Source organism: Hyla sarda (genome assembly GCF_029499605.1).
Source record: "Hyla sarda isolate aHylSar1 chromosome 1 unlocalized genomic scaffold, aHylSar1.hap1 SUPER_1_unloc_4, whole genome shotgun sequence".
Lineage (NCBI taxonomy): Eukaryota > Metazoa > Chordata > Amphibia > Anura > Hylidae > Hyla > Hyla sarda.
Window position 1 is genome coordinate 221,201 of NW_026607590.1, and position 18,800 is coordinate 240,000.

Consider the following 18,800-nt stretch of genomic DNA (forward strand, 5'->3'; position numbering starts at 1 on the left):
GTGACATCATCACAGGTCCTACACCTCCAGCATGTAGCAGATACAGAGCAGGTCCTGGTGGGGCAGAGCAGCCCCCGATCATGTGACTCCTCCTCCTCCATGTGACTGATCACATGACGGTGACATCATCGCAGGTCCTGTAAGCACACGGCTTCTCTACAGATACAGGTATGTGTGTGCGGTCACCATCAGATCAGGATTATTGGGGATGTTTGTTATTAACCCTTAAGGAGATGATGTATATTTACATTCTGTGCCCCATATGGGACTTTGAGGTGAGCTCAGGAGCTATAAGCAGCCAGGACTCACCACTAATGACGCTCATCGCCATTAACCCATTAGATTCCATTATCAAAGTCGATTGCAGGATCTAAAATGAGTAAAATGCAGTTGTTGGGGGCGGAGTCTAGATCAGCTGAGATGACGTCCGGAGGGCCCCTTACCGTGCTCTGTGCTCAGATCGGTGCTCTAAGTATACAGACCCCTCCACAGCCTGTATAAGCCGAGCACCGATAACACTGATCACTATGGCAGAGCGTTATTCAGGGTTTGTAATAGAAGCCCCTCCCCTAATAAGTTTATATCACATTTTTGTAATAAAATGATGTAGGTGGGCGTGGCTTAGACATGGCGCTGTACGGTTGTTTTTCTAGGGAGCGCCGTGCCGACCAGCGGTTGTTTGCCTGATTTCCTGCCTATACTGCCCCCCAGGGGATGTCTGGATGGTGAAGGTATCAGGTCACTTACCCGCCCATCCTGTCACCTGGTCAGTCTCTTTTCTCCGGGTATCAGCCACTTCTTCCATACAGGACTATGTAAGCATCAGGTTTTTTAAGTTTCTCCCGCGCCCCTATTATTACTTGTGTTTCCAATCCAGCGTGCCTCCAGCTGTTGTAACACTACAACTCCCAGCATGCCCTGACAGCCAAATGCTGTAACAGCTGGAGGCACCCTGCTTGTAAACACTGACTCCGGTGGTGGCCCAGACCCTGCGTGTGTAACGGTATATGATGCTTGGCCTCTGCTGCAGGTAATAGCAGGTTCTTCCGGGGGGACATATCGCAATTCACATAAAATCCTGATGTAATTGTGATGTATATTGTGCCCCCTAGTGGACACATTTCACTATTCTTCATTGGACAATGTCATATTGAATCCCTCTATTCTTCTCCCTGCTCTGATGAAGACATTCTGAATACACCGCAGCCTCAGAGATTAGGAGAAATGGATTCACAACGTCTTCAGCAGAGCAGGGAGAGCGACCTCAGAAGACCTGGAGGACCAGAGCGCCACCACTGGACGGGAGAGGGGAGTGCGCTCTAGTCTCTTATTTTACAGCCCTCGTACAATGGATTTTGTTTTATAGAGAAATCTGAAAACTCCTATAATGTCTCCTCAGATGTTTCCCCAGATTATCTCCAGGAAATGGATTTTATTTCTCCATAGAATCTGGTGCGGTTTATCATCGTCTCCTCTTCTTCCCTTCAGGTTTCTCCAATCCAGGATCCTCTGCTGATATCTTCTATATAATAGAATTCTCCTGGATGACCCATCAACCATGGAGAGAGACAGGAACAAGATGGCCGACAGGATCATAAACCTCACCCTACAGATACTCTTCCGGCTTACTGGAGAGGTGAGGGATTCTGGGAGTGATTTCACATGACCTCATTCTTATCTATGTAATAACAGATGGATATGACTGGAGAGGTGAGGGATTCTGGGAGTGATGTCACATGACCTCATTCTTATCTATGTAATAACAGATGGATATGACTGGAGAGGTGAGGGATTCTGGGAGTGATGTCACATGACCTCATTCTTATCTATGTAATAACAGATGGATATGACTGGAGAGGTGAGGGATTCTGGGAGTGATGTCACATGACCTCATTCTTATCTATGTAATAACAGAAGGATATGACTGGAGAGGTGAGGGATTCTGGGAATGTATGTAGTGATATTAATGTGTCTCTCCATACACAGGATTACACAGTAGTGAAGAAGTCCTCTAGTGGGCGCTGTCAGGCCCCTGTGTGTGAAGGATGGGGAAGAACCCTGAGCCCAATCCCGGGGCCCCCACCTCACTCCCTGATACATGAGGAAATGGATGAACAGAAGATCTTAGAAGTCATCAACAAGATGATGGAGCTGCTGACTGGAGAGGTGACCCTGATGGGACATTATACAGTAATGGAGGGGTCTGGTGATGACTGGAGAGGTGACACTGCTGGGACATTATACAGTAATGGAGGGGTCTGGTGATGACTGGAGAGGTGACACTGCTGGGACATTATACAGTAATGGAGGGGTCTGGTGATGACTGGAGAGGTGACACTGCTGGACATTATACAGTAATGGAGGGGTCTGGTGATGACTGGAGAGGTGACACTGCTGGGACATTATACAGTAACGGAGGGGTCTGGTGGTGACTGGAGAGGTGACACTGCTGGGAATGCTGGTACATTATACAGTAATGGAGGAGTCTAGTGATGACTGGAGAGGTGACACTGCTGGGACATTATACAGTAATGGGGGGGTCTGGTGATGACTGGAGAGGTGACCCTGCTGGTACATTATACAGTAATGGAGGGGTCTGGTGATGACTGGAGAGGTGACCCTGCTGGGACATTATACAGTAATGGAGGGGTCTGGTGATGACTGGAGAGGTGACACTGCTGGGACATTATACAGTAATGGAGGGGTCTGGTGATGACTGGAGAGGTGACCCTGCTGGGACATTATACAGTAATGGAGGGGTCTGGTGTTGATTGGAGAGGTGACACTGCTGGGACATTATACAGTAATGGAGGGGTCTGGTGGTGACTGGAGAGGTGACACTGCTGGGACATTATACAGTAATGGAGGGGTCTGGTGATGACAGGAGAGGTGACACTGCTGGGAATGCTGGGACATTATACAGTAATGGAGGGGTCTGGTGATGACTGGAGAGGTGACACTGCTGGGACATTATACAGTAATGCAGGGGTCTGGTGATGACTGGAGAGGTGACACTGCTGGGAATGCTGGGACATTATACAGTAATGGAGGGGTCTGGTGATGACTGGAGAGGTGACACTGCTGGGACATTATACAGTAATGGAGGGGTCTGGTGATGACTGGAGAGGTGACACTGCTGGGAATGCTGGGACATTATACAGTAATGGAGGGGTCTGGGATGACTGGAGAGGTGACACTGCTGTGACATTATACAGTAATGGAGGGGTCTGGTGATGACTGGAGAGGTGACACTGCTGGGACATTATACAGTAATGGAGGGGTCTGGTGATGACTGGAGAGGTGACACTGCTGGGACATTATACAGTAATGGAGGGGTCTGGTGATGACTGGAGAGGTGACACTGCTGGGAATGCTGGGACATTATACAGTAATGGAGGGGTCTGGTGATGACTGGAGAGGTGACCCTGCTCGGACATTATACAGTAATGGAGGGGTCTGGTGATGACTGGAGAGGTGACACTGCTGGGAATGCTGGGACATTATACAGTAACACCACTGGAGGGGTCGGGGTGATGACTGTATCATTATGTGTCAGGTTCCTATAAGGTGTCAGGATGTGGCGGTCTATTTCTCCATGGAGGAGTGGGAGTATGTAGAAGGACACAAGGATCAGTACAAGGATCAGGTCATGATGGAGGATCAGCAGCCCCTCACATCACCAGGTAATAGACATGACTATATACACACGTCCTCTCATTATTTGTATGTAAAGAATGAATTCAGTCTCTGTATGTGTTCCCTACAGTCAGATCCAGTAAGAGAACAGCACCAGAGAGGTGTCCCCGTCCTCTTCTTCCACAGGATGATCAGGTAGATGGAGATATTCCCTATGATCTGTAGAAGGGCTGTGAAGCTCTTGTTGTCAGTCCCCTCACCCCCCATGACTCCTCATCTCCTGCTCATCTATAACATCCCACATGACTTCTCCTACTGTCTGATGACTTTTACAATATTTCTTCCACATCTTATGAATCAGGGTGAAGATCTGAACAATATTAATGCTCCAGAGACAGATGTAAGCAGTGATGAGCAGTGTAAGAAGGACATTCCTACAGAGAAAGATCTGATCTATATTAATGCTACAGACATAAAGGAAGAAGAGACAGATGTGAGCGATGATGAGCAGTATAAGGAGGACATTCCTACAGGGAAATATCTGATCTATAGTAATACTACAGACTTAAGGGAAGAAGAAGAGACAGATAGGAGCAGTGATAAGCAGTATAAGGACATAATTTCAACAGGGAAAGATCTGATTTATAGTAATACTACAGACCTAAGAGAAGAAGAGACATACGTGAGCGGTGATGAGCAGTGTAAGGAGGACATTCCTACAGGAAAAGTTCAAATCTATAGTAATACTACAGACTTAAGGGAAGAAGAAGAGACAGATAGGAGCAGTGATAAGCAGTACAAGGACAACATTTCAACAGGGAAAGATCTAATCTATGGTAATAATACAGAATTAAGGGAAGAAGAAGAGACAGATGTGAGCGGTGATGATCAGTATAAGGAGGACATTCCTACAGGGAAAGATCTGATCTATATTAAAGCTACAGACAAAAAGGAAGAAGAAGAGACAGATGTGAGCAGTGATGAGCAGTATAAGGAGGACCTTCCTACAGGTAACCACCCAGGTGAGTAGTAACCACTTAATTCAGAGAAAAGTCACCGGCTGTAATCATTTTTTATGGAATTACATGGAAAACAATTTTTTTAATCAACTGGTGCTAAAAAGTTATTTAAAATTGTAAATTACTTCTATTTATAAATCTTTAGCCTTCCAGTACTTATCAGCTGCTGTATGCTGCAGATAAATCTGTGTAGTTCTTTTATGTCTGACCACACTGCTCTCTGCTGCCACCTCTGTCCATGTCAGGAACTGTCCAGAGCAGGAGAGGTTAAAAACAAACAAACAACCAAATGTTTATCTCTAGGACAGGCTAGGTGGGCTCTCCTCTTCTTCTCCCCATTTTATTATGTGTCTCCTTTCTTCTTGGCACTAAGAACACTAAGGCCGGGTTCAAACAGCTGAAAATATGCGGAATGAACACCCAGAAAACACGGGCGACATTCCGCAGATTAGAATGATCCGATGGCCGATCGGACGGCTCAGAAATGCTGCGTCTCATAGACTGTAATACATTTCCTATCGGAATCTGCAGAAAGAATAGACAAGTGTAATGTGGAGATTCTGTGGTGTGCCAGTGCAGCAGAGTTTATTTGTGTATTCTTTATTATTTTAACCCCTTAATGATGTAGATAATTATAATTTTTGCATCTTATTTTTTCCTCCTCGCCTGTTAATAGACACAGACATGTATTTTGCAGGATCCACTGTACGTGATAATGAAATCCTTCATTTCCATAAAATCTTCTATAAAACTGGAAAAAATAATTATTTGTGAGGTGAAACTGAGAAGAAATTGACTCTTAAATTGACTCTTAAGTCAATGTGATTTAACCCCTTAAAGGAGAACTCCGGAATATAAAAATTGTCGCCCATACTGCCGGCAGTAAAATAGTAAAGGGGTACATACCTTCCTCCGCTCCCCCGGGGCCTCCGGTAACCGGCTCCGGTCTCCGCCGCGATCCTCTTCCTGGTTGCCGGTGGTTGGATGAATCATACTGCACTCAGCCAATCACCAGCCGCAGCGCAGTCAGACTCGGCCGCCGATAGGCTGAGCGGCTGTGTGAAAACGCTTCAGGACACAAAATTCTTCACTACACCGACACCTGCTGCTGGGGACGAAAACTTCACACTGCCGCTCAGCCTATCGCCGGCCGAGTCGGGACTTCACTGCGGCCCGTGATTGGCTGAGCGCTGTAAGACTCTCCGACCACCGGCAACCAGGAAGAGGATCACAGCGGAGACCGGAGCCGGTTACCGGAGGCCCCGGGGGAGCGGAGGAAGGTATGTACATCTTTATTTTTTTACTGCCGGCAGTATGGGGGACAGTTTTTATATTCCGGAGTTCTCCTTTAAGGACCAGACCAATTTTATTTTTGCATTTTCGTTTTTTCCTCCTCGCCTTCTAATATCCATAACTCTTTTATATTTCCATCCACAGACCCATATGAGGACTTGTTTTTTGCGTCACCAATTGTACTTTTTATTGACATCACTTATTTTACCATAAAATGTACGGTGCAACCAAACAAATATTATTTATGTGGGAAAATTGAAAAGAAAACCGCAATTTAGCAAATTTTGGAAGGTTTTGTTTTCACGCTGTTCACTTTACGGTAAAAATAACATTTTCTTTATTCTGTGGGTCAATACGATTACAATGATCCCCATGTTATATGCTTTTCTATTATTCTACCACTTTATAAAAATCTCAAACTATGTTAACAAAATTAGTATGTTTGAAATTGCCCTATTTTGACCACCATTAACTTTATAATTTTTCCGTATATGGGGCGATATGAGGACTAATTTTTTGTGCCATGATCTTTAGTTTTTATCTGTACAACTTCTGCTTAGGTTTTACTTTTTATAAATTTGTAAAAAAATTTTGGGAATAAAATGTGACTTCTGTTATTTTTTTACGTTTACGCCGTTCACCATACGGGATAATTAACAATATATTTTAATAGTTCAGGCTTTTACGCACACGGCGTATATTTTCAAATAATTTTAAATAATTTTTTTACGCTTTTTTGGGGTAAAATGGGAAAAACGGACGTTTTACTATTTTATTGGGGGAGGGGATTTTTCACATTTGTTTACTTTTTTTTATGTCCCCATAGGGGACTATTCATTGTAATCCTTTGATTGCTAATACTGTTCAGTGCTATGTATAGGACGCAGCATTGATCAGTATTATCAGTCATCTTCTGCTCTGGTCTACGCGATCTCAGACCAGAGCAGGAGACCCCGGGAGACGGCCGGAGCCAGGTGAGGGGACCTCCGGCCGCCATGCTGGATGATCGTATCCCCGCGGTAGCGATGCGGGCGATCCGATCATCCATTCAAAGTACCGCACTGCCGCAGATGCCGTGATCTCTATTGATCACGGCATCTGAGGGGTTAATGGCGGACATTGGCACGATCACGGATATCCGCCATTACCGGCGGGTCCCTGGCTGCTGATATCAGCCGGGACCTGAAGGGCATGAGGGTAGCACCACTCCGGTGCTCACGATCATGGCGGAGCGTAAATGTACGTCATGGTGCGCTAAGTACAACGTCAACATGACGTACATTTATGTCCATTGTCGTTAAGGGGTTAAACAATTCCCAATTTACATATTTTTTTATGTATTACTAGTTAAAAAAAAAAAATAAATTCTTTTAAAAAAATGAATATGCTTAAATATGCCCTGAGCTTACTCCTTTAAATTTTTTGTTAGTTAATTACTGTAACTGGGTCATGTGATAAGTCTGACCCACAGAAAATCAGTGTTTAAAGGGGTACTCCGGCGTTAAGACACCTTGTCCCCTATCCAAAGGATAGGGGCTACGATGCCTGATCGCGGGGGTCCCGCCACTGGGAACCCCCATGATCTTGAACGCAGCACCCCGTTACAATCAGTCCCCAGAGAATGTCATCAGACCCGGAGTGAACATGCTCTGGGGACTGATTGTAACGGGGTGCGGCGTACAAGATCACGGGGGTCCCCAGTGGCGGGACCCCCGCGATCAGGCATCTTATCCCCTATTCTTTGGATAGGGGATAAGATGTCTAAGCGCCGGAGTACCCCTTTAATGTGTCAGGGGAAGTGGTCAGTCCTCGGTCAGCTGACTTCCTATGAACTACAGGATGACATCATCACATATCAGATTATCCTGGCAGCTCCCAGAAACCTCCTCTCCCAGCTCTATCTGTATACTGCTGCTATTTCTATGGGATCAGGATATATAGTAGCTATACACCTCCCCTCCAGCTCTATCTGTATACTGCTGCTGCTAGCTCTATAGTATCAGGACATATAGTATACACCTCCTTTCCAGCTCTATCTGTATACTGCTGCAGTTATCTCTATGGGATCAGTATATATAATAATTATACACCTCCCCTTCATCTCTATCTGTCTACTGCTGCTGCTAGCTCTATAGGATCAGGATATATAGTAGTTATACACCTCCTTTCCAGCTCTATTTGTATACTGCTGCTATCTCTATGGGATCAGTATATATAGTAGTTATACACCTCTCCTCCAGTTCTATCTCTATGGGATCAGGATATATAGTAGCTATACCCCTCCCCTCCAGCTCTATCTGTAAACTGCTGCTGCTAGCTCTATAGGATCAGGATATATAGTAGTTATACACCTCCCCTCCAGCTCTATCTATATACTGCTGCTGTTATCTCTATGGGATCAGTATATATATAGTAGTTATACACCTGCCCTCCAGTTCTATCTCTATAGGATCAGGATATATAGTAGTTATATACCTATCCTCCATCTCTATCTATATACTGCTATCATCTCTATAGGATCAGGATATATAGTAGTTATATACCTCTCCTCCATCTCTATCTATATACTGCTATCATCTCTATAGGATCAGGATATATAGTAGTTATATACCTCCCCTCCATCTCTATCTATATACTGCTATCATCTCTATAGGATCAGGATATATAGTAGTTATATACCTATCCTCCATCTCTATCTATATACTGCTATCATCTCTATAGGATCAGGATATATAGTAGTTATATACCTATCCTCCAGCTCTATCTATATACTACTATCCTCTCCATAAGATCAGGATATATAGTAGTTATATACCTATCATCCATCTCTATCTATATACTGCTATCATCTCTATAGGATCAGGATATATAGTAGTTATATACCTATCCTCCAGCTCTATCTATATACTGCTATCATCTCTATAGGATCAGGATATATAGTAGTTATATACCTATCCTCCATCTCTATCTATATACTGCTATCATCTCTATAGAATCAGGATATATAGTAGTTATATACCTCCCCTCCAGCTCTATCTATATACTGCTACCATCTCTATAGGATCAGGATATATAGTAGTTATATACCTATCCTCCAGCTCTATCTATATACTGCTATCATCTCTATAGGATCAGGATATATAGTAGTTATATACCTCCCCTCCATCTCTATCTATATACTGCTATCATCTCTATAGGATCAGGATATATAGTAGTTATATACCTCCCCTCCATCTCTATCTATATACTGCTATCATCTCTATAGGATCAGGATATATAGTAGTTATATACCTATCCTCCATCTCTATCTATATACTACTATCATCTTTATAGGATCAGGATATATAGTAGTTATTTACCTATCCTCCATCTCTATCTATATACTGCTATCATCTCTATATGATCAGGATATATAGTAGTTATATACCTCTCCTCCATCTCTATCTATATACTGCTATCATCTCTATAGGATCAGGATATATAGTAGTTATATACCTATCCTCCATCTCTATCTATATACTACTATCATCTCTATAGGATCAGGATATATAGTAGTTATATACCTCCCCTCCATCTCTATCTATATACTGCTATCATCTCTATAGGATCAGGATATATAGTAGTTATATACCTCCCCTCCATCTCTATCTATATACTGCTATCATCTCTATATGATCAGGATATATAGTAGTTATATACCTATCCTCCATCTCTATCTATATACTGCTACCATCTCTATAGGATCAGGATATATAGTAGTTATATACCTATCCTCCACCTCTATCTATATACTGCTATCATCTCTATATGATCCGGATATATAGTAGTTGTATACCTATCCTCCATCTCTATCTATATACTGCTATCATCTCTATAGGATCAGGATATATAGTAGTTATATACCTATCCTCCATCTCTATCTATATACTGCTATCATCTCTATAGGATCAGGATATATAGTAGTTATATACCTCCCCTCCATCTCTATCTATATACTGCTATCATCTCTATAGGATCAGGATATATAGTAGTTATATACCTATCCTCCATCTCTATCTATATACTGCTATCATCTCTATAGAATCAGGATATATAGTAGTTATATACCTCTCCTCCAGCTCTATCTATATACTGCTATCATCTCTATAGGATCAGGATATATAGTAGTTATATACCTATCCTCCATCTATCTATATACTGCTATCATCTCTATAGGATCAGGATATATAGTAGTTATATACCTCCCCTCCAGCTCTATCTATATACTGCTATCATCTCTATAGGATCAGGATATATAGTAGTTATATACCTCCCCTCCATCTCTATCTATATACTGCTATCATCTCTATAGGATCAGGATATATAGTAGTTATATACCTCCCCTCCATCTCTATCTATATACTGCTATCATCTCTATAGGATCAGGATATATAGTAGTTATATACCTCCCCTCCATCTCTATCTATATACTGCTATCATCTCTATAGGATCAGGATATATAGTAGTTATATACCTATCATCCATCTCTATCTATATACTGCTATCATCTCTATAGGATCAGGATATATAGTAGTTATATACCTATCCTCCAGCTCTATCTATATACTGCTATCATCTCTATAGGATCAGGATATATAGTAGTTATATACCTATCCTCCATCTATCTATATACTGCTATCATCTCTATAGGATCAGGATATATAGTAGTTATATACATATCCTCCATCTCTATCTATATACTGCTATCATCTCTATAGGATCAGGATATATAGTAGTTATATACCTATCCTCCATCTCTATCTATATACTACTATCATCTCTATAGGATCAGGATATATAGTAGTTATATACCTATCCTCCATCTCTATCTATATACTGCTATCATCTCTATATGATCAGGATATATAGTAGTTATATACCTATCCTCCATCTCTATCTATATACTACTATCATCTCTATAGGATCAGGATATATAGTAGTTATATACCTATCCTCCATCTCTATCTATATACTGCTATCATCTCTATATGATCAGGATATATAGTAGTTATATACCTATCCTCCATCTCTATCTATATACTGCTATCATCTCTATATGATCAGGATATATAGTAGTTATATACCTATCCTCCATCTCTATCTATATACTGCTATCATCTCTATAGGATCAGGATATATAGTAGTTATATACCTCCCCTCCATCTATCTATATACTGCTATCATCTCTATATGATCAGGATATATAGTAGTTATATACCTCCCCTCCATCTCTATCTATATACTGCTATCATCTCTATATGATCAGGATATATAGTAGTTATATACCTCCCCTCCATCTCTATCTATATACTGCTATCATCTCTATAGGATCCGGATATATAGTAGTTATATACCTATCCTCCATCTCTATCTATATACTGCTATCATCTCTATAGGATCAGGATATATAGTAGTTATATACCTATCCTCCATCTCTATCTATATACTGCTATCATCTCTATAGGATCAGGATATATAGTAGTTATATACCTATCCTCCAGCTCTATCTATATACTGCTACCATCTCTATAGGATCAGGATATATAGTAGTTATATACCTATCCTCCATCTCTATCTATATACTGCTATCATCTCTATAGGATCAGGATATATAGTAGTTATATACCTATCCTCCATCTCTATCTATATACTGCTATCATCTCTATATGATCAGGATATATAGTAGTTATATACCTCCCCTCCATCTCTATCTATATACTACTATCATCTCTATAGGATCAGGATATATAGTAGTTATATACCTATCCTCCAGCTCTATCTATATACTGCTATCATCTCTATAGGATCAGGATATATAGTAGTTATATACTTCTCCTCCATCTCTATCTATATACTGCTATCATCTCTATATGATCAGGATATATAGTAGTTATATACCTCCCCTCCATCTCTATCTATATACTGCTATCATCTCTATAGGATCAGGATATATAGTAGTTATATACCTATCCTCCATCTCTATCTATATACTGCTATCATCTCTATAGGATCAGGATATATAGTAGTTATATACCTATCCTCCATCTCTATCTATATACTGCTATCATCTCTATAGGATCAGGATATATAGTAGTTATATACCTATCCTCCAGCTCTATCTATATACTGCTACCATCTCTATAGGATCAGGATATATAGTAGTTATATACCTATCCTCCATCTCTATCTATATACTGCTATTATCTCTATAGGATCAGGATATATAGTAGTTATATACCTATCCTCCATCTCTATCTATATACTGCTATCATCTCTATATGATCAGGATATATAGTAGTTATATACCTATCCTCCATCTCTATCTATATACTGCTATCATCTCTATATGATCAGGATATATAGTAGTTATATACCTCCCCTCCATCTCTATCTATATACTGCTATCATCTCTATAGGATCAGGATATATAGTAGTTATATACATATCCTCCAGCTCTATCTATATACTACTATCATCTCTATAGGATCAGGATATATAGTAGTTATATAACTATCCTCCATCTATCTATATACTGCTATCATCTCTATAGGATCAGGATATATAGTAGTTATATACCTATCCTCCATCTATCTATATACTGCTATCATCTCTATATGATCAGGATATATAGTAGTTATATACCTATCCTCCATCTCTATCTATATACTGCTATCATCTCTATAGGATCAGGATATATAGTAATTATATACCTATCCTCCAGCTCTATCTATATACTGCTATCATCTCTATATGATCAGGATATATAGTAGTTATATAACTCCCCTCCATCTCTATCTATATACTGCTATCATCTCTATAGGATCAGGATATATAGTAGTTATATACCTATCCTCCAGCTCTATCTATATACTGCTATCATCTCTATAGGATCAGGATATATAGTAGTTATATACCTATCCTCCATCTCTATCTATATACTGCTATCATCTCTATAGGATCAGGATATATAGTAGTTATATAACTATCCTCCATCTCTATCTATATACTACTATCATCTCTATAGGATCAGGATATATAGTAGTTATATACCTATCCTCCATCTCTATCTATATACTGCTATCATCTCTATAGGATCAGGATATATAGTAGTTATATACATATCATCCATCTCTATCTATATACTGCTATCATCTCTATAGGATCAGGATATATAGTAGTTATATACCTATCCTCCATCTATCTATATACTGCTATCATCTCTATAGAATCAGGATATATAGTAGTTATATACCTCCCCTCCATCTCTATCTATATACTGCTATCATCTCTATAGGATCAGGATATATAGTAGTTATATACCTATCCTCCATCTCTATCTATATACTGCTATCATCTCTATAGGATCAGGATATATAGTAGTTATATACCTATCCTCCATCTCTATCTATATACTGCTATCATCTCTATAGGATCAGGATATATAGTAGTTATATACCTATCCTCCAGCTCTATCTATATACTGCTATCATCTCTATAGGATCAGGATATATAGTAGTTATATACCTATCCTCCATCTCTATCTATATACTGCTATCATCTTTATAGGATCAGGATATATAGTAGTTATTTACCTATCCTCCATCTCTATCTATATACTGCTATCATCTCTATAGGATCAGGATATATAGTAGTTATATACCTATCCTCCATCTCTATCTATATACTGCTATCATCTCTATAGGATCAGGATATATAGTAGTTATATACCTCCCCTCCAGCTCTATCTATATACTGCTATCATCTCTATAGGATCAGGATATATAGTAGTTATATACCTCCCCTCCAGCTCTATCTATATACTGCTATCATCTCTATAGGATCAGGATATATAGTAGTTATATACCTCCCCTCCAGCTCTATCTATATACTGCTATCATCTCTATAGGATCAGGATATATAGTAGTTATATACCTATCCTCCAGCTCTATCTATATACTACTATCATCTCTATAGGATCAGGATATATAGTAGTTATATACCTATCCTCCAGCTCTATCTATATACTGCTATCATCTCTATAGGATCCGGATATATAGTAGTTATATACCTATCCTCCATCTCTATCTATATACTGCTATCATCTCTATAGGATCAGGATATATAGTAGTTATATACCTATCCTCCATCTCTATCTATATACTGCTATCATCTCTATAGGATCAGGATATATAGTAGTTATATACCTCCCCTCCATCTCTATCTATATACTGCTATCATCTCTATAGGATCAGGATATATAGTAGTTATATACCTCCCCTCCATCTCTATCTATATACTGCTATCATCTCTATAGGATCAGTGTATATAGTAGTTATATACCTATCCTCCATCTCTATCTATATACTGTTATCATCTCTATAGGATCAGGATATATAGTAGTTATATACCTATCCTCCATCTCTATCTATATACTGCTATCATCTCTATAGGATCAGGATATATAGTAGTTATATACCTATCCTCCAGCTCTATCTATATACTGCTATCATCTCTATAGGATCAGGATATATAGTAGTTATATACCTATCCTCCATCTCTATCTATATACTGCTATCATCTCTATAGGATCAGGATATATAGTAGTTATATACCTATCCTCCATCTCTATCTATATACTGCTATCATCTCTATAGGATCCGGATATATAGTAGTTATATACCTATCCTCCATCTCTATCTATATACTACTATCATCTCTATAGGATCAGGATATATAGTAGTTATATACCTCCCCTCCAGCTCTATCTATATACTGCTATCATCTCTATAGGATCCGGATATATAGTAGTTATATACCTATCCTCCATCTCTATCTATATACTGCTATCATCTCTATAGGATCAGGATATATAGTAGTTATACACCTCCCCTCCAGCTCTATCTATATACTTCTACCATCTCTATAGGATCAGGATATATAGTAGTTATATACCTCCCCTCCAGCTCTATCTATATACTGCTATCATCTCTATAGGATCAGGATATATAGTAGTTATATACCTATCCTCCATCTCTATCTATATACTGCTATCATCGCTATATGATCAGGATATATATAGTAGTTATATACCTCTCCTCCATCTCTATCTATATACTGCTATCATCTCTATAGGATCAGGATATATAGTAGTTATATACCTCCCCTCCAGCTCTATCTATATACTGCTATCATCTCTATAGGATCCGGATATATAGTAGTTATATACCTATCCTCCATCTCTATCTATATACTGCTATCATCTCTATAGGATCAGGATATATAGTAGTTATACACCTCCCCTCCAGCTCTATCTATATACTTCTACCATCTCTATAGGATCAGGATATATAGTAGTTATATACCTCCCCTCCAGCTCTATCTATATACTGCTATCATCTCTATAGGATCAGGATATATAGTAGTTATATACCTATCCTCCATCTCTATCTATATACTGCTATCATCTCTATATGATCAGGATATATAGTAGTTATATACCTATCCTCCATCTCTATCTATATACTATCATCTCTATAGGATCAGGATATATAGTAGTTATATACCTCCCCTCCAGCTCTATCTATATACTGCTATCATCTCTATAGGATCAGGATATATAGTAGTTATATACCTATCCTCCATCTCTATCTATATACTGCTATCATCTCTATAGGATCAGGATATACATCTCCCCTAAGGCTGGTTTTTATTTTCCAAAACTGCTTTAAAAATGATGCTATTACCTTAGTTGCGCAAATTGCGGAAAAAACATGTAACCATGGAAACATGTGAACAAGTCTGAAGACTTCAAATCTTCGGAAGACAACTAAATTGTGAATATAGGTAAAATTTTGGGAATATTTACGGTATGTAAAAAACACTCACCTTAAAATGTACCCGTCAGATCCAACAAAAAATCATTTTTTTTAATATGACTCAGTACCTAATCCTGACCATGTACATCTAATGTTTTTGTGTCTAGCACCTTTAATTACTTTTTTATTACACTTTTAATTTCGAATATAAATCACAGAATAGGACCGAAAACCAATATTTATTATCTTGCCCCTAAAAAGAAGCCTAAAAGGTTTCATAAATGCTCAATGAGCCACAATACAAACACAAAATGACCCACAGCAAATACATGTAGTAATAAGAGCTCATATAACCAGTGATCAAGTGTATAACACAGTACGTGCTGAAGATAATCCCCCCATGAGAATTGTATCAGAAACATATACAATATATATATATATATATATATACAAGAGGATCCACAATGATATTTCCTAGTAGACCCCTATCCCCCATAATAATTATATCAGAAACATATACAATACATATATATATATATATATATATATACAAGAGGATCCACAATGATATTTCCTAGTAGACCCCTATCCCCCATGAGAATTGTATCAGAAACATATACAATACATATATATAAACGTAGAAAAAGCGCAGCACTCCTCAATAACGTGAAAAAAAGTGGTGATTTATTGGCTCACATAGCAGCAACGTTTCTGTCCTACCATAGGACCATTTTCAAGCTTAGTGACACAACTCAAGTAGGGGGTATATATACCCAAACATATGTGTACAATCAACATCATGATGAATATAAACAATTAACAAAATAAAGTGCATAAGTGCAAAAAATGCATTGCATTACAGGTAGTATAAACAGTATCAAAAAGTGTACATTCATATTATATAAAGTGCATTACATAAAATGTGCAGTGAATTAAAAACATGCTTGAAAATCTCATAATACATATAATTGTCTATTAATAACTGCAGCTGATGACAATATTAAATAATGTATACTATGATAGTAAGTGGAGATACCTGTGAGATGCTCCTGAGCATAACAGTATGGCGCCCGCAGCATGGGACGCAGTTTTCGGCGTCTACTATTGCGAGCAACCGAGTTCCGGTCAGGTGAACATGTCACATGACTAACAGCGATCACGTGATGCTGTAGTCATGGAGCCCACAGACGCCTGGACTTACGCCCGTGAGAAGCGTATGAATCAGATGGAGAATGGTCTAGTGTGTGAACAGCGCCCAAGGGATGGCACACAATCAATCCCAATGTATAGAGTAATAAGATATTGCACAGAATAGGAGAATGAAATAAAATGTAAATAAACAAAATACAAATAAAATGTAAATAAAATGATAAACGAAAATGTATATAAAAGAATAAAAAAATATATAAAAAATAAAAAATAAAAAATAAAAATAAAAATAAAAAAATATATAAAAAATAAAAAATGAAGTAAAAAATAATAATGAAAAATATTAAATGCAAATAAAATAAAGTAAAATGGTAAATAAATCAAAAAATATTGGTACACAAAACCAGTATAATTCTTTATTATTAATGTTCTCTCCCTTGGGCTAGGGAAGGAGGATAACGGCCATCTACTAGAGACCCTCCCTGGTTTGTAGGGCAACCCCGGATGTGTCCAGAAGCCGGGTCATCACCCGAGGATGCCAAAGGTTCATCCAATGAACATGAGGTTCTGTTAGGAATCCCCGGTTCGCTAGAGTTCCCACTACAGCCAATTTTGGGAGTGTGCTAAAATAGCACCATAGACTCATGCATATATAATAATATTTTAGGCCAACCTCCAGATGTTAAAATAATGAAAATAAAATAAAATAAATCATAATTCTAAAGTGTAAAAATAATGAAAAAATTAAATGCAAAGATAAACAAAATAGAAAAAGAATAGTTGAAACCAAAAGAACTTGTAGTTAGTACATCTGGGTTTATTGAGTACCCACTCTGGGTCTTTTCTCTCACTATTGACCATATCACCATCTATATGTACATCAATATACTTATAAAAGCATGAAAATATTAAATAAAAATTATATGAGCAGTCGCACAGGTGTCTTCCACTTTGAGGTTCTGTAAACTGAAAAAATAATAAGAAAAAAAGAAAAAATTAGTACAAATCAATGATAATAATATATAGCAATAATCATATCCATATTCATAATAATGCAGATCTAAATTGTGTCAAAGAAGTCCCAGCTGAAGTTGTATAATTTTATCATACATATATATATATATATATATATACAAGAGGATCCACAATGATATTTCCTAGTAGACCCCTATCCCCCATGATAATTATATCAGAAACATATACAATACATATATATATATATACAAGAGGATCCACAATGATATTTCCTAGTAGACCCCTATCCCGCATGATAATTATATCAGAAACATATACAATACATATATATATATATACAAGAGGATCCACAATGATATTTCCTAGTAGACCCCTATCCCCCATGATAATTATATCAGAAACATATACAATACATATATATATATATACAAGAGGATCCACAATGATATGTCCTAGTAGACCCCTATCCCCCATAATAATTGTATCAGAAACATATACAATACATATATATATATATACACAAGAGGATCCACAATGATATTTCCCAGTAGACCCCTATCCCCCATGATAATTATATCAGAAACATATACAATACATATATATATATATATACACAAGAGGATCCACAATGATATTTCCTAGTAGACCCCTATCCCCCATGATAATTATATCAGAAACATATACAATACATATATATATATATATATACAAGAGGATCCACAATGATATTTCCTAGTGGACCCCTATCCCCCATGATAATTATATCAGAAACATATACAATACATATATATATATACAAGAGGATCCACAATGATATTTCCTAGTGGACCCCTATCCCCCATGATAATTATATCAGAAACATATACAATACATA

At 38.3% G+C, this 18,800-nt stretch overlaps 1 protein-coding gene across 1 annotated transcript in view; it reads left to right on the forward strand.

Annotated features, from left to right (window-relative positions):
- Positions 1–72: 72 nt before the first annotated feature.
- The window catches only part of LOC130298183 (zinc finger protein 420-like), a 79,224-nt gene continuing 60,496 nt past the window's right edge, over positions 73–18,800 (forward strand). Inside the window, exons 1-6 of the mRNA XM_056551092.1 lie at positions 73–168; positions 1,489–1,636; positions 1,987–2,166; positions 3,557–3,683; positions 3,767–3,831; positions 3,998–4,658. Of these exons, the coding sequence (XP_056407067.1) occupies positions 1,559–1,636; positions 1,987–2,166; positions 3,557–3,683; positions 3,767–3,831; positions 3,998–4,658 (1,111 nt within the window). The 5' untranslated portion in view covers positions 73–168; positions 1,489–1,558. The remainder of the gene's footprint in view (positions 169–1,488; positions 1,637–1,986; positions 2,167–3,556; positions 3,684–3,766; positions 3,832–3,997; positions 4,659–18,800) is intronic.